The following is a 21327-nucleotide window of genomic DNA, read 5'->3' on the forward strand; positions in this document are numbered from 1 at the left end:
GAAATACAAAGCTCTGCAGCTACCTTCCCAGTAGGGGCAGGACGGAGATGCAGCCCATCTTCACTTTACTGGCTTCCTGGAAAGTATTTCCCAGCTTCAGAATTTGGCGAGCAAACGGTTAGGGGAGACAATAATGGGAGTGGGCGAGGATAGGATTTTTTTTTTTCGAAGCTACGTTTGCATAACCTGCACTTGGCTTTTGTTTCCATTGTGTTTGTTTGGGGTGAGGGGGCTCCTGGGGTGGAAGGGCTTGAGGTGGAAGCAAGCGGACATGTACTTCTGTTGTATGGCACAAAATGACGTGCTCTAAAGATGCTGAAATTTAAAATTTATTTTTACTGTATTTATTTGGGGGACTGCTGTAGATGGGGAACTAAAGCCCCCAAGTTCCCTCTTGACCAGATCAGAATCCTGGGGGAGGTCTCCCTGCAGCCTCCCATTTCCGCCCACCGAGATTTCAACAAACCCCGGGAATGATGCACGGAGTCCAGAGGAACTGAGCCATTTTCTGGTTTGCCTGTTGGAGACAAATCCACTTGGGGCGGGGGGTGGAGGGTGGGCAACTCGGCGGGGGCTCCAGCTCTCGGGAGGGAGGGATGCCCTGGGAAGCGGACGTGGGGTTTGCCTCAAAGAGTTCACCCCGAGGTGCCGGTGCTGGGGAATGGGGCAGGGGGGTTGAGTGAAAAACGTTCTTCCCTTTTTAAAAAGGGGAGGGGGGAGAAGCAGACGTTAAATTCTTTTGCAAACATTCATGCCTAAGGAAGGGCTGGAACAGGCAGCCCCGGCCGCCGGAACCGGTCGGACAGGTAGCGAGCTTGTTGACACCGTTATGTTGCAGGGCGCATGCTCACTCCCAAGTTTCCTGGTGCCTTTTCTATTCCACCTTATGAAACTTTTTCCTCGGCGTGGTCTCACCCGCGATTTAAGGCATAGGTGTCGCGGAGCCTGGAGGCTGGGAGTCGCCGGGCGTGCGGGGGAGAGGCCGGGCCGCGCCGCGGCGGGGGGCGGAGGGAGAGGGCAGGCCCGGCGGGAAGGTGGGCTCCGGCCGCCAGGAGCCGGGGACCGAGCCACCGCCGCCGCCCCTAGCGGGGAGAAGCCGGGACGAGGGGGCCGCAGTCCGGGGAGGGGGCCCCACGATGCCCAAAGTCTTCCTGGTGAAGAGAAGGAGCCCGGGGGTCTCGGTCCGCAGCTGGGATGAGCTCCCGGACGAGGAAAGGGCAGACACCTACATCCCAGGTGAGCGCTGCGCGGGGCACGGGCCTGGGCGCCGGGTTCCCGGGGTGGGGGCAGGGGTGACTCCGTCCCTCTGCTCCGCGGCCGGGGCTGGACTCCCCCACACCATGCCCCTCTTTCAGGGGGAGGAGGAGGTCACTGAGGCGCGGGAGGACCAAGAGAGGCTCGGAACCCCGGACGCCCTGCTCCCCCTTCTCCCTAGTGGGCGCCTCTAATTGCCCGGCGGCGGGACCGTTGGCTGCAACGCGGACGGCGGTGGCCCAGGAAGGGGGTTGGAGGCGGGTAGGGGCAACCCCCAGTCCCACGTCCTCATGGGCTTGTACAGGGATCCGTCAACCTTTCTCGGGCTAGGGCAGCCCCCCCCCCCACCCATCCCAGGGAGAGGAAATTCGGCACGCGGGGTCCCCAGTGCCGCATGGCCCTCCGTTCCTCGGGGGCGAGGGAACTGGGACGGAGGAGCGGCCCCAGAACCCCAAGCTCACTCGGGAGGCCGAGTCGGGGGCTAGTCACGCACCCCCGCCGCGTTGCCCACTTTGGCGACGTGCCCAGGTCCGGGGCGGGGCGGGGCGGGGCGGCGACGGCACCGCCCGCAGGTCAAACTGCCGCGGGCGCCTGGGCCTGACGCCGCGTGTCTGTGTGTCGGGGCGCGGCCCTCCCTCCGCAGTGGGCCTGGACCGTCTGCTCCACGAACCCCCCGAGGACTGCCGCAGCGACGGCGGCAGCAGCAGCGGCGGCGGCAGCAACAGCGCGGGGGAGCCGGGAGGCGCCGAGAGCAGCTCGTCACCGCGCGCCCTCGAGCGCGAAACCCCCGAGTCCGGCGACGGCGAGGGCCCCGGTGGACACCTGGCGGAGAAGCAGCGCCCAGTCGCCAGGTCGAAAATCAAGGTACAGTGTCGACTCTGCCCCCGCCGCCACCTGCACCACGCCCTGGCGTCGGGCTCCCGCGGCCGGCGCCCCTCCCTGCCGCGCCCGCCCGCGCACCCCGGCACCGGTGCACGCAGCGCGCCCGCGGCGCCGCTCCTGCACCTGCCCCTGGGCGGCAGCCAGGGCGCCTCGGTGCGTCGTCCCGCCTGCCGAGCAGACGGCCGCCCGCGCGCCGCGCCCCGGAGAGCGGCTCCCGGAGCGGGCCGAGTCTGCCCGCGTGGCCTCTGGAACTGCCTAAAAGGCGCAGGCCAGCTTCCTCCCCGCAGCAGCCCATTCTGTGAGCGAGGCCTGAGGAACAACCAGGCCATCGGAGCTCCGGGGTGGGAAAGGAGGGACCCCAGGCTCCGAGATCCCCACTCTGGGGCGCCGTTCTGAGCGCTTTGTGAATTCTGAGTTTCACCCCCTTCTTTGCGTTCTGGAGACAGTGGCGGCAGCTTGGCACACAGTGGGTCTCTCACAATAACAGACTGTTCCCAGAACCAATTATACAGTGCCCGTTAGACACGAGGTCTGTGCTGGGCACTTTAAACTTGTGCTGGTCAAAGCTTCTCGAATTGACGGATAAACGGATTCAACTGCAAATTGCCCCCATTGACCCTCCCCCGTGGTTTGGAGTGTTTGTTTTCCTCTGTTACCGCTCTCGAGCTCCCACCCCTACCTGGCCTCCTAGAATTGTAGGCCACGTCTTATCTTATCGGGACGCTCATCTGTACTTTCCTAGGTGGAACTTCTATGATTGCCTGCTCAAAAGGTATCCGCTACCTGTAAGATTAAACAGTCCCATTCCACTGACTCACAGCCAGCTGGAGCCAGGGAGTGGCGTTTTAGGAATCACATGATCCCAGTTTCTAGCCAGGTGGGCCTTAGTGTGAGCCTTTGCGGGCTCCAGGCCTTGGTGTAGGTGTTAATTCTTGGGCGCTCTAGGGTGATCCTGCAGCCCCGCTGCCCAGGCAGGGGGTGTGTGGGAAGGAGAAACCCTAGGATTTGCTGTGGATTGAGAAAACCTCCGTTACTTTTCCTGGGAGAGGTCATCCCTCCCCTATGCATATTTCTGGCTCTGGGGTGGGCTGGGGTGCATTTGGTTATGAATTGAGGCTAGAGGCTTGAGCAGGAATCCTTAGGTAAGACCTCTTTAAAGGATGCTCCAACTGGGTGTGGGCATCCAGCCTATTGTTCAGTGTGCTGCTGAGGTTCAAAGTCAGCCGGCAGGAGGCTTTTCTGGGCCAGATGGGGTTAACTGGGAGGGACAGTTCGCCTGAGGCTGGTAGCTCTGCCCTCCGGGAAATTCTACAAATTGTCCCGCTTGCATATTTATCGCCAGGCTGGAAGGGCAGTTGCTACCTTGTTTAGCGATCATCTATAGCTAGTTTACCCTTCTGTCCCCCAATTGCCCGGATTATCCTGAAGAGAAAGTGGCAGAGGAAAAATGTCCAGTCCCCTAACCACCGTTTTAGGACATCTCTTTGCTGCCCCAAGGCAAAGAGCAGCATTGGAGCCTTGGATTAAGGGAGTGAGTAAACCAGCCTTATTTCCATGATCCTTGTCTTTGTGCTGCCCCTAGGGGTGGGGGGTGAGGTACAGACTTTGCTCAACTGTTAACAAAGTTTCCAGAGAAGTTTTTGTTTGTTTACTGAGAACTAAATTCAGGCTCGTTCTCCCTCTGCTTCCACCTGCAAATAGGCCACATGTTGGTGTTAAGATGCTCCAAGCCTGCAACAATTCTCAGCTGTGGTACTGCCATGTTCAAATGACTGGTCAAATTGCCTGTGACTTAGCACGATGTGTAACTTTAGAATTCTATGCAAAGCACGCTGAACTGTCTAAGAAATTAGTTCCCTAACCCTAAGAGGGGGAAAGCCACTCAGGCATGAGGCATTGTTTTAATGACTTGAAAACACTCACTAGGCAGTTGATTCTTAGGGCCAGAGGAAGGACAGATTTGAGCCAGGGACCTGCAAAAAGAGGCAGTATCCCGTCCCCCACTATGTAGGTGCCTGCTGTGTACGAGGCAGCCCAGCCCCAAGATAAAGATGCCACTACCCAGGATCATGTGACTGTAGCTGTTAAGCCTCTGAGCTCTGGCTTCATCACTTCTTAGCTGTGTCTGACCTTGGGCAAGTTGCTAATCCCTCGGTCTTGATTTCCTTGTCTGTGAAATGGGAACAGTGATGATACCTCACAGAGTTCTGAGGATAAATGAGCTAAGTGTGAAACATGGTAGGTACCTAATAACTCTAGCTAGAATTATTTGGGTTGGTGGGGAGACACAAATACCGTATTAATTATTAACTCAATTACAGGAAAGTGAACACTAAGCCAGAACCACAAGCAAATATGTGATAAATTCTGAGCAGAGGAAGGATTTCTTGGTGTGGATTTGAGGGCTGTTGGAGAAGGGGAGAGGCAGGTTCTAGGGCCGTGTGGGCTGAACCCCAAGCTTGAGTAAGGATAGGACTCAGCTGTGGTGGCCAGAGGGAGGATGGGTAGCATGTCTGGGGTCTGGGGAGTCCAGGGGAGGGGTGAGGAGCTAGAAATGTAGCCAGGACAGGCTGAGGTGGTAAAGGGGCCACGCCTCAATGTGTGGATACTTCTGTGGGAGCGGAGGAGGGGCTCTGGAAGGTTTCTGAGAAGAAAAATCTCTCCTGGGTCTATCTTACCAGCTGCCGTTGGGGATATATTATCTGTTCTGAGCCTTAGTTCACTCAACTGTAAGATGGAGAAATAACAGAATTGGCTTCTCAGAAATACTGGGTAGATTAAATGATATAATGGGTGTAAATTGTTGAGCAATTTTGTGCATGTACAAACTGCCCAGTAGGGAGTTAGCCGATAGCGATGAACAGCAAATTTTGTTAACGTCCAGTATTTTGTTGCCTACGGTAGGGACAAGGGATTTGCCCTGGATGTGAGTATTTTTAAAAACCCCATCCATTTGATATTCAGAAGGGAACATAAGCCCCATCCTTAACTCCTTGCCTTTTGTCTTCTATCTCCCAAGACAGAACTGGATGCCTCAATTCCCCCACCAATATTGTAACTCACTGGCTATCTCCTTGGCTGACCAGACTCCTTGATTTGAGACCCATCAAAGGCAGGGAACATTCCTACAGGGCTTGTATTTCCAGCACCCTGTGCAGTAATGCCTGACTCATAGGAGGACTTAAGTCAACACAGAGGAGAAACACAGGCAAGAAAGGAGTCAACAGTCCCTAGACGTAAGTGACAGCGTTTAGGGAAAAACAGGAAGCAAGGAAAAAAAGGGAAAATGCTTGGAATGAATGCCTGAAAAAGCTTAAATTAATTTAAAGGGAGAAAAAGGAGGAATAGGAGAACAATATCAGTGTTAACTCCACCAGCTTTTAATTGGAATATAGGTGAAATGGGTTTTTGTTGCTGGAAGGGACAGCGTGGATTTCATTGCAGAGACAGAATCCACTGCCTCTAGCTTAAGCAGAGAATGGTTAATTATAGGGTACTAAATGGACTACAGAAAGACCAGGCTAAGCTTCCAGGAATGACTCCCAGAGCCAACACTGCAGAACTGGGCCATCTAGGGAGCTGCTGCCTCAATGGCTGCTGTTCGTGCATCACAATGCTTCTGCTAGTGCAGAGTGTGAAACAGTTGCCATGGAGCTGCCTCTGCTCAATTAACTCAGGCACAAATTCAAATCTCCTGACAGTGGCATGTAACTGCTGGGGCCCAAGTCACATCTAAAACCCACAGCTGCAAGGGATTCTGTAACATGTGTCTAGCTTTCTAGCTTATGCCGTACAGCAAGGACCACCAGAGGAGCAGGAATAGAGGCTGAGCGTGTCCACCCATGGGATCTACTACAGGGACCCTTAAAGTTTCTGTGGTCCAGTCACCTCATATTTAACAGGAGAAAGATAAAGCCAGAGAGATTTTGTTGAGTTCCTCACAGTTGTTAGTGCCAAAGCCCAACCAAGGCTCCTTACTCTGTTCGCGTTGTTGGAAGGCGTCTTTGACACTTCAGCCATTCGCATTAACAATCTGACATGAAGGAACCCGAAGCTATTTCTCACCGCGATATGAGGCAAACAGTAGGGCTCATCCCCTCCCTCTCCCCCACATCATGCCCAGACCCGTGGGCCTGTCCCGGGGAAGTGTAGGCGCACATTTTGCAGATAACTGGCCCCATCAGAATCTCAGTGTGGGTGCCTACGAGTCATGCGGCCACAGGCTGGTTATAGATCTTTAAGCCTCCGTTTCTTCTGGACTATAGGGATGTATTCTCTCCAGCCTCTCTGCGTTTGAGAAGGTTCTGCATTCTGCCATGTAGTGGAGTTGTGAAGCTTAAGGAAATGGTTCATGGGAGCAGGAGGGGAATTTTTATCCCAAAGAATCAGAGAAATACGCTTAGCATGTTTTGAGTGCTCGAGCATAAGCAAATATGTCAATGGAAATCTTGTCCAAATGGCCGCCAGAAGGTAGCCTGGACTCACAGTCACCTCCATTAATAATAGGACCATTAATTTGAAGACTCTTCTGGTAGAAGCATCCACAGAAAATAAAGGATTTTTTTTTTTAATTGAAGTGTAGTTGGTTTACAATGTTAATTTCAGGTATAAGGATTTTTTTTTTTCCTTTCCAAGTTGGCAGGTGAGTGACCTTAGTCAGCTTTGAAGTTGGTCAGAGGGCCAGTTGAAGTCCCTACCTCCCCGGACGCTCCTGAAGTCTTCAGCAGCTCTGATACAATGATGGGTTTGTTTCTGCTGCAGAGGCCTGTGTTTTAGAAGAACTAGAGGAGAACTTTGTGTGTTTTTTAAAATGAAAGCCGAGATCCTGTAGAAAACAGGACAGCCAACAAGAAAGCGCCAACCTGCCGGGCTGGGGACTTACTCAGTCTCTCTTCATCTTTCTTGCCCGGAGTTTGGCTCCAGTTAATTAATTAATGTCCAGACTGATGTCATCTCCCACCCTCCGTGGTAGCTTCCCCACTTCGGTAATAAACCTCTTGGACAGTGTTAATTTTGGATTGAGAGAGAGACTATTACGCTTTTCCAGAAGGTAACATGGTGTCTGGAACGGTAATTGAACCTGTAATTGAACACATGAATAATTCCCATATCAAAACGTGAATATTTTCCCCAAATGGGTAGCTTCCGGTTTTGTTGCCAAGGGAGATAAGAGAGAATGTTGGTTTTCAGCGCTTTTCGGATTTCAGAGTTGCAGATGAAGGACTGGGGGCTGGTGACCCACATTGGAGGTTAGTTCCCTTCTTCCATCAGTGAGAGAAAAACTCAAAAGACAAATGGAGGAACAAGGGGTTTTGACCAATTACCTTTTTTTGGTAATTAGGTTTATTTATTTATTTTTAACGGAGGTACTGAGGCTTGAACCCAGGACCTTGTGCAAGCTAGGCATGTGCTCTACCGCTGAGTGCAGCCCTCCCCTCCTTGACCAATTACCTTTTATTTAGGGGTCACAGGAGTTTGGAGCTTGTCAAACTTTAAGAGTTAGTTAATTCCCTAACAATCCAAGAGGCAAGCATCATTATTGTCCACATTTTATGTGATGAAATGAAAGCTGAGGTTCAGTAACTCGCCTTTGCCCCAGACTGTACGTGGCGGAGCAGGATTTGAATTTAGCGAAAGAACTCATCTAATTCCATTTGATTATTTTCACACGTGGGGAAGCGTGGGCCAGGGATGCTAAGTAGCATCGCGCAGCAGCCAGGTGTAGGTTTTTATATGATCCCCAGCATTTCTTGTCTCTCCATTTGCTCATTTTGTAACCGAGACGACTAAGCTGCAACAAGTTTTGGTCTACCCCTTGAAGAGTAGAGTGACGAGGTATGTTGGTTCGCCCTATTTTGAACTTTTCGGGGGTAGAGTGGTAGGTGTGCACCCGAGTAAACGTAACAAAGATGGCCCCAGTGAGCAGACAGCTGGGCCGAGGAGGGATGGCTGGTCCTCCAGCCCACAGGGCATCATTTCAAGAATCACAGGTGCCTTCTGGACAACAGAGCCCATCCTGGGAGAGACAACTCAGAAATGTGGCCGACCTGGTGCTGATGATACATCGATCACCATTCTAGTTATCTATTGCTGTCACATATAACCCCAATTTAGCATCTTACAGTAATTTATTATGATATCTTCCAGTTCTGTGGAATGATTGGGTTCAGCTAGGTGGGTCTTGCCTGGGGTTTCTTTTGAGGGTGCAGTCAGATGACAGCTGGGATTAGACACCCAAGGGGGCTCACTCACGTGGCTGGCAGTTAGTTGGTCCTCTGTCCTCGTTCTGGTTGCTTTCATTTACCATCTTGTAAAATTTTTTTTTTTAACAAGTCCCTACTGATTGGCATACAGGTAGTTTCAGCCTTTTGCTATTACAGAACAAAGTTCAAGGCACAAGTGAAATACACTCTATGGGATAAACTTCATGTTGAGGAATTTTTCCTCCAAATACTTTTCTGAGGAGTTAGAAACTGTCTCAGGAATTCTGAGGAGTATCTCCTTTCTGAGGAAGGAATTATTCCTTTCTTTCTGAGGAGTGAACTAGTCTGACAGAGGAGCCTTCACCGTCCATGATCCTTTGTCATTTAATTAACCCTTTATCTTCTTTCAAAAAGCCTCTCTTCAGAGGCTCTGAATATAATTCATTCATGGCTGGGGGCTGGATTTGTCCAAGATGCATATTTAGGTAGCAAGTCATACTTCATGGGATGGAAGGATGCACCTTATGGGAATTCCCTAAAGGAGCACTTTTGTGGTGACTCAGTTTTCCGTGCTGTGAAACGGGGATGTATATCTGGAGAAATGGGAACACTGCCTTTGCTGAGGCATTTTGGAGAACTTCCGTTTTTGCTCTGAGAAAGCCAGAGGAATGTTTCCAGAATGAAACCTGAGGAAATGTTTGTGTGTAATGGAAGCGTCTAGAATGACTTGGAATAAAGTACTGAACTGTGGGAAGGCCAGTGCCTCACATCTCAAGTGCGGTCCATGGACTGAACGGTGGCCTCTCCTGGGAGCTGGTTACAAATGCTGCCTCCAGACCCCACCAGACATCCTGAATGAGAACCCCCGTTTTAACAAGAACCCCAGAGGATTCGTGCGCACGGTGGGATCTGAGGGGCACTGGTCTCAGGGGTACGGGGATTAGTTTGGGCAGGGGCTGCAGCGGCTGGAGAAGCTGCATCAGGGAGGGGACAGTTGAGCTGGGTCTCAGTGGAAGGCGGTACTCAAGGTGGGTTCGAAGGAGGAGGAGGGTGTCTGAGACTAGAAAGGAGGTAAGTCAGGAAAGAGCCAGCTCTTCTTGCTAAGAAGATGCTTGTCTGAAAGTAAATTTTCTAGGTCCTTTTGTGAATAGAATTTTGGCAGAACAATTGGATCCATCTTCCAAAGGATCTGATAACTAGGACCAGGTAACTAGGAAACCTTTGATGAATACATCCGATCTGGTGTTTTTCATCACACAGTTGGAGATTCTGTTTTCTTCCTTTGAGGCAGCAAACCCGGTTGAGAGAATGGACCAGGCAGTCCAGAACTGAGATTTGGTGACGGTTTTTCTGATAATGAGGCTGTGGGATCCTGACACAGTCACTTCTCAAGATGACTGTTCAATTTGTTCATGATTGTGGGTCGGGAGCTGGGGTTGGTCGAGAGGGTTGTACTCTGGGCCGAGGCTGTTCGCTCTGGTGGCTGCCCTGGGTGGGCCAGAAAGCCAGTGAGTCCCCTCATACGTGGCACCTCAGTGCTCCTCCACGCGGCTGCGTGGGCTTCCTCACAGCACGGGGGTCTTGGGCTCCTTCGCGGCAGCTGGCTTCCAGGAGGGAGGATGTAGAAGCTGGAAGTTCTCTCAAGACCTGGAACTGACACAAGCCTGCCCAGATGGGACAGGAGAGGAAACAGTCTCCATCTCTAAAGGATGCAGGCACCGGGGGAAGGAATTGATTGTGGCTGTCTTTGGAGACTCCAGGATGTTATCGGGACCTAGACTTCTCCTTTCCTTCTGTTCCTCCATCCTCAGCACTGGCTTCCGCCTTAAGGTCCAAGGTGGCTGTTGGAGCTCCAGCTAGCAGGAAGGAGTCAGGGAGGGAGGGGGCACCCTCCTTCCCCTCAGAGTACATTTCATCAGCCAGGTGGTCTCACCACGGGGACCTGCTGTGGGGCTGGGGAAAGCCGGGGTTTAGCTGGGTGGGTGTCCCCAGCTAGAAGTCAGAGGTTTGTTCCAAGAACAAAGGGGAGAATGGAGGTGGGGAGGGGTTGCCCTGATTCCAGCTTCTCCACAGCCAAATTCTGCTTGGAAGTTTGAGGAAGGCAGAAGCCCAGCCAGGCCAAGCCTGGAGCCCAGGGAGGCGGGCTGTCCTCACGGCTCTCTCTGTCCAGTTCACCACAGGCACGTGCGGGGACGCGGCGCTTCACAGCTGTGACCTGTGCGGCAAGGCCTTCCGCCTGCAGCGAATGCTCAACCGGCACCTCAAGTGCCACAACCAGGTGAAGAGGCACCTGTGCACCTTCTGCGGCAAGGGCTTCAACGACACCTTCGACCTCAAGAGGCACGTCCGCACACACACAGGTGAGGGAGGGGCGGGGCCAAGCACCCCTGTTCTTTGCCCCCAGAGAACCAAGTTGGGAGCCTGGAGCTGTGCTGTGTTTCTGGAAAGATCGCAGGGCGCAGCATTTGGGGCCCGGCCTCCTGGCTTTACCACCGGCCAGCAGTGTCCCCTGGGGCCAGGCAAACCCTTCTGGAGGCCTGGTCTTGCCCTGTGAGAGGGGGATAGTGGCGCCAGTTCTGGCGGGGGAGACATGACCGGCCGCAAGTGGCCAGGGAGCTGTGACGCCGCCACGGGGAGCGGGGTTCCTGGGGCAGCCCTGGGGCCGGGCTGACGGCTAGCGTGTGGCTCCTGTGGTCCCATTGGTGGTATTTTATGCTCCTCTCTTGGGAAGTGAGCCTATCTCAAAATAGCATCGTTTTCCTCCCGAGAGCTCAGACAGAGAAGGAGGAAATAACCCAGCTGGCTTAGAGCTGCCCGAGCCTCCTAGGGGCTGGTGGGCAAGTACCTTCCTCCCCTGAAACCTCCTCAGTGTCTCCTTGTGAAGTGCGGGTCTGGGTCCTCACCAGCTCCATCCCACAGGCAGGCCTGGGGGAGCCCGTTGGCTCTCTGCCGGCCCTTCTGATTGTTAGTAGCCTCCTTAGTTTTATGTAGGAAACATCTGGGCCCTCAGGCTTCTCCTTGAGGTCCACTGTCCACACCTTTGCCAGAGTGATCCCTTGAGGAGAATTGTAAGATGCCACTTCCCCGCTAAAAAGCTGTGGCAGGATGAAATCCAAACTCCCATCTTGTTGGGTTTTGCGTAAAGCCCCTCACAGTCTGGGTCCCATTTTCAAACCCTATCCTAACCTCTCCCACCCCATCCCATTCCATCCCCCATCCTACCCCCTCCCATCCCATCCTGTCCCATCCTAACTTATCCATCCAATTCCATTTCATCTCATTTAAACCATCCAGTCCTAACCATTCAGTCTCATCATGGTCACCACTCACTCTCCCTATAGCCTCATAGAATTTATTATTTATAGTTTCACTGAGCCCTCAAGCCCTCTCAGGGTTTAGTGGTTCCTCTGCCATTTAGGTGGGGATGGGAAAATGTCCACGCCTCTCTCCCAGTGGGGCTCTGAGTTCCCTCGCCCCCATCTAGGGCCCTTCTCAGATCCTCTGTATTCGGATTTCTTTTATAGCTCTTATCACACTTTTTTGTTCTTAGAATACTGGCCATAGGCTGCCTTCCTGGCCTGAGAAGGGTGTCCTCCACCTTAGAGCATGGACTGGTGTACTAAAAAGTTTTTCTTTTTTCCTTTAAAAAAAACTTTTCTAAAGGGAAATTTTCATTTAAATGTAACAAACATCCAGCAAAGCACACAAATCATAAGTGCATAGTTTGAGAATGTGGGAATTTTTACAAAGTGAACCCACCCATATAAGGAGCTGGAATATTTCTTTTCCTCATAAGTCACTGCCCCCTCCCTTCTGCCCTCTCCGGTCACCATCTCCTTCCCTCTGAGAGGCTCCACTAATGTGACTTCTAACAGCACTAATGACTGTTTCCTGGTTTTGGACGTGACAGAAATGCAACCCAGTAGAATGCTTAGGGAGTGGCGAGTGGTGGAGGGTCCTACAGATGGCAAAGGGTCCTGTGGGTGGTGGTAGGATGGGGGGACCCAAGGCTATGGTTGGACCCAACAAATGGCTGCAAAGCTGGGCTTGTAGACAACTGACCCAAGGGCTGGAGGAAGCTGGGGACCACTCACTCAGTCATTTGTCGTGGATTGTCCTGGAGCGTTCCTCAGCTCTTCATCTCTGTCTGAGGACAGCCTTGAGGGCATGGCCCTTTGCTTCTGAAACTCCTTGCCTGGTGGGCTCTGTGGTCACTCTCTCATCCTGGCCTTGAAGACACAGTGAAGGGGGCTTGGGGAGCATTGCTGGCTGTTGGTACCTTCAGTTGGAGCAAACACTGCGCTGCTGGAGCTGCCTCATTTGTGATTGAGTTAATTCTCCATTAGTGGAAGTATTAGTCACTGACTGCTCTCAGGGAAGAGTTTGCAAGTTTAGTAGATAAGACCTCCAGATCTGAGCTAGCTGAGTGTGCTCTTGTCTAAATTATTTATCTTTTTGCTTTAGTTTGTCCATCTGTAAAATGGGCATGGTGTTATTACCTATCACCTGAGTGATGGTTGTGAGGTTTCAGGGCAGTAATGGCTTATAAAGTGCTTCACACATTGTAAGCGCTTGGTAAACATTAACTATTTGTGGTGGTAAATGTTGAAACAGTTGGCAGAGTTTTCCTGAGAACCTGCTGTGTGACAGGCCTGAAGACGGGCCGTGCTTGCAGAGCTCAACCAAGGCAGGGAGAAAGAACCCAAACACCTGACTGTGACCCAGGAAAACCAGCAGGCATGCCAGACAGAAGGAAAGGGGGCGATGCTAGTGGGGAGGCCTGGAAGGTGCATTTTTTCTGAGGAGGCGCCAGGGAGGCTTCTCAGAGGAGGTGTCCTTTTGGCCAAGCCTTGAAGGATAAGCAAGATTTTCACATCTGGACAGGAGTAAGAGCATTGCAGATGAGAAGGTTTTAGTTTGGGTTGCCCCAAAAGCAGAGCCTGATGCAAGTATTTGGGTGTAAGAAATTTATTAGGGAGAGGATACAAAATAAGAATGTTAAATATCTCCATTTTAAATGTTGATTCCTTATTGGAATGGTAATCTTTTGAATGTATTGGGGTAAACAAAATATACTTTTAAAATTAATTTCACCTGCATATTTTTATTTATTTTAGTGAGGCTACTGGACATTTTAAAATTACAAAGTGGCTTGCATTTTAATTGCTGTTGGACAGTACTAAGATTACTGACTCTACAGATAATTATTAAACAATTTTTTTTCTATTCTTTATTTTTTTGGAGGTGGGGAGGGAGGTAGTTAGGTTTATTTATTTTTAGAGGAGGTACTGGGGATTGAACTCAGACCTTATGCATGCTAAGCATGCACTCTACCCCTATTTACAATTTTTAAATTATAATTGACTCTCAAAGTGACCAACAAATAGAATTATGGAAATGTCTTGAACCTATTTTCCCTGCTCTGGCTTGTTTCCTGATGGAGGTAATACTGGATCAGAATGAGGAGCCAGGGGCTTGCTGACAAATGAGTTTGTGGCAAGTGGAAAAAGGGGCACCAGCTCTTGGGATGCTGTGCGGTCTGTGGAGGAACCTGCCTGGCCTTCGGGTGCGAGAGGCCTACCCTACCAGCTCTGAGCTCTGTACAGAAGGGAGAACCAGTAAAAAAAAAAAAAATGAAAATTTGGGGTTCTCAGACCTTTTTGTAGTTCATGTGAACCACCTCACTGGCTCCAAAAGATCTTGCCAGAACTCTGTGAGTTTGGTTTTGCCTTTGGTTGAGACAAGAATATGGGATTTTTGACAATTACAGTTAAGTGTTGTATTTGGACCAGAAGCAAAGATGTGGACATTGTTCTCACAAATACTGTAGATAGTTGAGTGAAGGTTATGGTTGCTTCCAGTCCGGTTAGGCCATGACTAATTTAAACTGATCTGGGATCCCAGGGCCCTTCTTCTGAGAATTGTGATGACAATATTGACAAGGTGGGCCAAGACAGTGGGACGGGGGAAATCAGGATTAACCCTCCCTCCCCTACGTTCCCTCCTGTCCTCTGCAATTACTGAGAGCACAGGGCATCTGAGGAAAGACTCAAAATACAAGGAAACATCTTGGAAAAGATCCAGAGAAACCAGAGACCGAAAATGTCTTACCTTAATATCCAAGCAGATGAAAGAAAAGATAAAGACTTCTTTTTTGGATGTGACTTCACCAAGGAAAGAGTGAATCAGAGGTGTGTGTGTTTGAGATGGGGGAGGGGGGATAGTCAGATGACATCTGATTCCAGACTAGAAGAGAGAAACTGGTACAGAAAAAAGTCGGTTAAGATACATCGGCAACGAATGGCTATTTTCAATTCAAATTGTCTTAGGTCGGGTTCCCTAGAAGCAGATTCTGAGATGGCGACTCATAAACCAGTTTCTTGAGGGAGGTCTCTCAGGAGAAGCCTGTGAGGGAGGGGAGCCGGGCAGGGGAGGGGAAGAACTGAGCAGGGAGGTGGCCTCAGCTGGAGTCTGGCCCCAGCCTGATGCCACCAGGGGCTCTGGAGTGTGGATGGTCCTGTCTTTGGGCGAGCTGGGGACCTCTCTGCACTCGTCAGTCAGACATTGGCTAGGAGCCGCCTTTCTCCTGGGCAGAGAGGCCAGTTACTTAGTGTCCATCCCTTGGAGAAAGGGACAGCAGGGAGTTGTCAGCTGCCAACACAGATGGCAGCTGAGGAGTGAGGCACTGGCCCAGAAAGGGGAGTCTGGACTGGGGACCACCAACATCCACTACACACTTAATAGGGAAAATTGCTGTATTTAAGTGGGGTTGACAGATCACTGAGGCCAACGTGAAACATTACAGCCACTGACTGGTCTCAGGTCAAAATAGAGGGAGGGGAGCCATGAGCTTTCAAGAATAAATGTAGCGGGGAGGGTATGGCTCAGTGGTAGAGCACATGCTTAGCATGCACGAGGTCCTGGGTTCAATCCCCCGTACCTCCATTTAAAATAAATAAAAATAAACAAACAAATAAACAAATCTAATTACTTCCTCCCTCTAAAAAAATAAAAAATAAAAAGAAAGAAACGAATGTATATTCAGTCCCCAGCCCGTGAGAAAAACGTCATGGGCCTGTTTTTAGAGAACATTCTTTTGGATTTCTTTAAGTGTTTCAGGTTGAACCAGCTGGCCATCCGTGGAAGGAGATGACTGGCTTTTGGTTGGGGGAGAGCCGTCGTTTAGAGTAAAATATAGCCACCAGCACTGGCGTGTGCCAGACTCAGCGCGGAGTGTCTCCACCTTCGCTGCTGGCAGGCCCCCAGCACCAGCGGCCCCCCGGGGGTGGGGGGTGGGATGCGGGGAATCTCATTTCTCTAGGTGTTGGGGGTGGTCTGGGTGTGGCTTGCTAGCATGACGGGGGTGCCAGGCTCATCAGACAAACACAGCATTTATTGAAAGCATTTTATTTTTCTTGTTTATAAAGTGATGATTTATTCTGTAAAAGACTTCAGTCAGTGTAAAAGCTATAGAGCAGAAAGCACAAGCTGCTATAACCAGTTGAAAAGGGTACGCATCTGTGGGGCCCCCCACTTAGTCTCTGTGGGGAGGTGGTGGGGAGCGGTACACCTCGTGTTGGTTATACCTTTTCCGCTCTGACTGGAATAAAGGAGTCAGTTCAAGGTGCCTGCCATTCTTATGGGAGCTTCAGAGTTCCAGAGAGGGAGGCTGAGGAATCCAGATCGGAGGTCAGGGAAGTGGGGAGGGGGCGGTGGCCAGAGCTGCGTCTCTGCCCGCTCCCTGCCCCACCCCACGCCCTCTGGTCTTATGTTCCATCTGGGCCACATTGAGAAGGAGGAGAAGGCAAACAAATCCTATCTTGATTGAAGAAGGAACAATGGTGTCTGTTTGGAGCCTAAAGGGAAAGATTGACTGGATTGGGATAAATGCAGATTGGGAGAAGTTTGGAGTGGGGGGGAGGGGCAAGGGGGGAAGGGAATAGCACTCCCTCCCCCCAGGGAGTGGAGTGCCACCTTGTGGGGCGGCCTCCTTCCCTCATCAAACTCCACCAGTAAGGAACTGGGGACTTTTTTTTTTTTTTGACTCCTTAGTGTCTATATTTATTTATTTGATTTTACTTTTTATTGAAGTGTAGTTGATTTACAATGTTAGTTTCAGGAGTACAGCAAAGCGATTCCGTTATACATATACATACATACATATTTACATATGTTTTCAGATTCTTTTCCGTTATAGCTTATCACAAGAAATTGGATGTAGTTCCCTGTGCTATACAGTAGGTCCCTGTTAAGGAACCGGGGACTTTAACTTGAAGAGGAGACATGGTGAGGCTTGGCTGCCTTGGAACCCCAGGTGCTGTCCTAAGGCTCCACCTGGCATTGCTTCAGACCTGTGACTCCAGGCATCAGCAGCCTCCACATCACCTGGGACCGTGTTAGAAATGCAGATTCTCAGCCCCACCCCAGAAGCAGAGTGCCAGGGGTGGGACCCAGGATCTGAGTTTTAACAAGCCCTCTAGGGGATTTTGTTTCCGGCTCAAATAAGTCTGAGGTGGGGCCCGAGACCCTGCATTTCTGAGAAGCTCCTAGGTGATGTGATGGCTGGTGGACCACCCATTACCGCCAGGTTGTACAGGCAGCCTTTGATGGGAGCGTGTGGCTGGAGCAGTGCTTCCTCAGTCTCTAGTTTTTAAAAGATGCGATTTGGGTGCAGCTGTACAGCAAGATGCAATGGTGCTGATAAAAAGAATGAAATCAAGTTATAGGCACAAACATGGCAAAATCTCCAGGAATATCGTTAAGCCAAAAAAGTGGAGTTTGAAAATATGTTTTGATAGTTTGCTTCCATTAAAGCCAGGATAGTAAAAGCATAATAAATTCCATTATTATATAAATAAAGTATTTAAGCATTTTAGAATGTGAAGTTTAATATACCTACTTTTCAATTTTTCACTATTTTTTCAGCAATGCAAACATTCTGGTGGGAAAAAAATAGCCATTAAAAAAATAAATAAAGTGGGGAGGGTACAGCTCAGTGGTAGAGGGCATTCCTAGCAAGCACAAGGTCCTGGGTTCAAATCCCCAGTACCTCCGTTTAAAAAAATTAATAAAAATGTAAAACTTCCCCTCTACAAAAAAAAGTATACAGTGCTATATGTCAGTTATATCTCAATTTAAAAAAAACTGGAAGGAAAAACAAAGAATGATTAAAAGAAATTTTTTTTTTAAGGGAAAAGATCTTGTTCATTATTGGCTGCTTTGGGATAGAGAGAGCTGACTTAAATACATACATGCATGCATACATACATACATACATCTGTATGGGGACATGCATTTTTCCTTTCACCTTAAGCTCCAGTATGACTCCACGCAGCCCTGGTGGGTCCTGTCCGTATTTAAAATTTTGATAATTTGTTCATCATGGGCTTTTTTTGGGTATGTATTTTGATTTTTAAAATATTTGTCTTGATTGATGCATTTGGGGCATACTCTTAAATTCTGTGCCTGAGGCTTTGGGGAGGGCGATGGCCTTCCTGGCCTCTGGGCTCTGAGATGGTCTGACTGGTGGCTGCCCCATCTCTCCTCTCGCACCCGGAGCACAGTATTCACCCTCTCCCGGGTTTCCATGCCATGGGACACTGTGCTTCCTTGGCAGCCAGTATCCCCCCGCCCCCTTTATAGCCTGAGATAGACCTACTTCCATTTCCTTACCTGCCATCCTCATCTCACACAGTCAGGGTTCCCGTGGTGGGCGCAGGAATGACTGTGATGTAGTGAGGCTGAGCTCCCTGCTCTATATGGTAAGTGTGACTTGTCTATCTGGAAGGCAGTCCCCACTCGTATTAGCCTGATGCTAAAGCCAGCACAAGAGCTAGGTTGGAAATGCTTTCCTAACTGTAGCTGACACCATCAGTGTCCTGCCCCTGCCATTTCTGGGCACGACTGTTGATGTTGCAGCTGCCCACACCTGCAGCCCTGCCTGGGGGTGGTCTCATTGGAGCCCACCCTACCTATGGGCAGACCGGAAGTGCTGGGGAGGGAGCCAGTGCCTCCTGGGGCCGCCCTCCACAGCGCTGCGGGAGCACAAGGAGCACGTGGACAAAGACCCCCGCTCCCGAGGGGCAGGGTGACTCGGAGGTGTGTGTTCTAGTCTCCCACCTTGCCTGGCCCACTGTACTCTGGTCTCCCAGCAACTGGCAACTGGCTGGATGACTCCACCCCCCAACCCCCCTTCCTTCTTACTTCTCCCCTCCCCTGCAGGTGAGGAGTCACCTCCCACTTTTCCTGCATCACCCTTCCTGGGGTCACCTCCCAAATAACTCCTTTTCCAGGAAAACCCAAACTAAAATAAAAAACAAGGTTTATTCAGCCCACTGGAAGACCAAAACAGTAGGGCGTGCACATGGGAAGATAAACTCCTCCCCCCGAAGCCGGGTGGCGGTGTTTTGCTGTGTTTGCATCCACTTTTATTATGTTTGCTCATGTGGATGTTGGGAACCTTTGTGGACAGTTTTGTCTCCTGCCTTAATCATTTTCCTCACGCTGAATCCTCGGTCGTGGTGATCTTTTTTGTCTCCCTGTTTCCCCCACCCCTCAGCCCCTGCCAACTATTTTCCTGTTGTTTCTGGGGCTTTGACTTTTCTGCATGTAAGTGATAGCAGACAGGTTTTGTCTTTCTCCCTCTGGCTTATCTCACTGAGCAAAATGTCCTTAAGGTCCATCCATGTTGTTGCAAGTGGTAGGATTTTCTTTCTCATGGCTGAATAATCCAGTGTGTGTGTGTATATATATATAGTCCACATTAAAAAAAAAATTCAAGTGTAGTTCATTTACAATGTTGTGTTAGTTTCTGGTATACAGCATAGGGATTTAGTTCTATATATTTTTCATATTCTTTTTCATTGTAGATTATTATAAGATATTGAATGTAGTTCCCTGTTGGACCTTGTTGTTTATTTTGTATATAGTAGTTTGTATCTGCTAATCCCAAACTTCGAATTTATCCCCCGTGCCCCCGCCCTGTCTCCATTTGGTATTCGTAAGTCTGTTTTCTATCTGGGAGTCTCTGTTTTGTAAATAAGTTCATTTGTATCATATTTTTAGATTCCACGTGTAAGTGATATATGATATTTGTCTTTGACTTACTTCACTTAGTATGATAATCTCCAGGTCCATCCATTATGTACCACATCTTTTTTATCCGTCCATTTGTTGAGAGACACTTAGCTTGGCTTGTGTGAATAATGTCTTGGCTACTGTGAATAATGCTACAGTGAACATGCGTGTGGAGATATCTCTTTGAGATCCTGTTTTCATTTCCTTTGGATAAAGACCCAGAGTGAGACTGCTGGATCATATGTAAATTTTACCTTTAAGTTTTCGAGGACCCTCCATACTGGTTTCCATATTGGCTGCACCAGTTTACATTCCCACCAGCAGTGCATAGGGTCCCCTTTTCTCCACGTCCTCACCAGCCTTTATTATCTCATCTTTGTAATGATAGCCATTCTGACAGGCGTGAGGTGATGTCTCATATCTATGTGGTTCTGATTTGCATTTTTCTGATGATTGGTGACAGTGAGCATCTTTTCATGTGTCTGTTGGCCCTCTGTCAGTCTTCTTTGGACCAATGACTATTCAGATCCTCAGCCCATTTTTGAATCGGGTTGTTTGGTTTTTTGCTGTTGGGTTGTGCATGGTGATTTTTAATGGCTTCATAGGCTGGAATCTGTGGCTTGGCTGGGACCAACCGGTGCTATGCCTGCCCCTCCCCCTTGCAGGCATTCGCCCCTACAAATGTGATGTCTGCCACAAAGCCTTCACCCAGCGCTGCTCCCTGGAGTCCCACCTGAAGAAGATCCATGGGGTGCAGCAGCAGTACGCCTACAAGCAGCGCCGGGACAAGCTGTACGTCTGCGAGGACTGCGGCTACACTGGCCCCACCCAGGAGGACCTGTACCTGCACGTGAACAGTGCCCACCCGGGCAGCGCGCTCCTCAAAAAGACATCCAAAAAGCTGGCAGCCCTCTTGCAGAGCAAGCTGACATCGACACTCCAGGGGAATGCCAACCTGAGCGAGGGGGAGGAAGAGAAGTGAGGACAGTGGGGAGGGACGCCAACGCTGCCACGTTGACATGGATTTCTGGTCTTGAGGGTCCCCCACCTCACCAGCTCTTTCTAAGTGTTCTGTTCAACTCTCTGTCCTTTGGGGGGCCTCAGTGGGGGGCTCTGTTCCAATTATAACAGAGTCTAAATGTTAATGTCAATTATAACTGTGGCATCCAGCCTCCTGGAACCTGTGTCCCAGTGAACACAGTCACGTGAGTGAAAGTTTGTGAATGGCTGTCATCACTGTGTGTTTTTTTTTCTTTTTTTTAGGATTTTTACACATGGAGGCAGGGTGTTCTTAGAGAGACACCCATAGGAGAGATTGATACGGTGCCTTGAAATAAAAGTACTTCTACTTGAAATGCTACTCAAGCAAGGAAAATGAATTATATTATTCCAAAAGAGTTCGCAGGGGTTGTTTTGATAAATGAAACATCCTTGTGAAGTTTTCCTGATCAGGATGAAACAGGAGAGCTCCCTGTAGCTCCCTGTTGAAGGCGTATCATGTGACCTTCAGCTTCAGGTTATTTGGGAGTTGATATTTTGTACTAGTGGTTGGGTTTGAAGAAGCAAATCTTGAGCGTTGGGTAAACAGACAGCTGGTGGAGAGACGGCACTGCTTGTGGCTGAGGGGCAGGGATGCTGGCATGGGCGTGGCAGGTGGCTCACGGCTGCTCTCTCTGGCCAGGACGTTCCTGCAGAGATGCTTGGCCTCCGGGGGCTGGAACCTGCTGGCAGAAGGCCGTCCTCCCCTCCTTGAGTCTGGCACTGGGGATGACGTGGGGTCAAGGCTGGAGCGGAAGAAGGTTGGCGGGCGCGCACAGAGCCGCTGTGGGAGGGACGCCTACGTCGGCATCTGCTTCGGGGCATGTGACTGCTCAGTGCCGTGACCTTTGGCCTCCTGCGTCTCCCTGCCTGG

The 21327-nt window shown here is 50.3% G+C and overlaps 1 protein-coding gene across 2 annotated transcripts; it reads left to right on the plus strand.

Moving 5' to 3' along the window:
• The first annotated feature begins 667 nt into the window (after positions 1-667).
• On the plus strand, positions 668-20775 carry OVOL2 (ovo like zinc finger 2). 2 transcript variants are annotated; one of them, XM_032461776.1, is made up of 4 exons: positions 668-1236; positions 1898-2118; positions 10510-10699; positions 20081-20775. In XM_032461776.1, exons 1-4 carry the CDS (start codon positions 1137-1139, stop codon positions 20395-20397), a joined length of 828 nt encoding a protein of 275 aa, XP_032317667.1. In that variant the 5' UTR covers positions 668-1136; the 3' UTR covers positions 20398-20775. The 2 variants fall into 2 exon arrangements, with proteins under 2 accessions (XP_032317667.1, XP_032317668.1); XM_032461777.1 differs by lacking the exon at positions 668-1236 and adding an exon at positions 1436-1515.
• The last annotated feature ends 552 nt before the right edge of the window (positions 20776-21327 follow it).

The sequence above is a fragment of the Camelus ferus genome, chromosome 19 (genome assembly GCF_009834535.1).
Source record: "Camelus ferus isolate YT-003-E chromosome 19, BCGSAC_Cfer_1.0, whole genome shotgun sequence".
In the NCBI taxonomy this organism is placed as follows: domain Eukaryota; kingdom Metazoa; phylum Chordata; class Mammalia; order Artiodactyla; family Camelidae; genus Camelus; species Camelus ferus.

Excerpts from the sequence above, each read along its gene's own strand:
- OVOL2 (XM_032461776.1), top strand. The coding sequence starts at position 1,137 with ATGCCCAAAGTCTTCCTGGTGAAGAGAAGGAGCCCGGGGGTCTCGGTC. Across the intron at positions 1,237-1,897 it reads GGCAGACACCTACATCCCAG|TGGGCCTGGACCGTCTGCTC; the intron begins GTGAGCGCTGCG and ends CTCCCTCCGCAG. Across the intron at positions 10,700-20,080 it reads GCACGTCCGCACACACACAG|GCATTCGCCCCTACAAATGT; the intron begins GTGAGGGAGGGG and ends TCCCCCTTGCAG.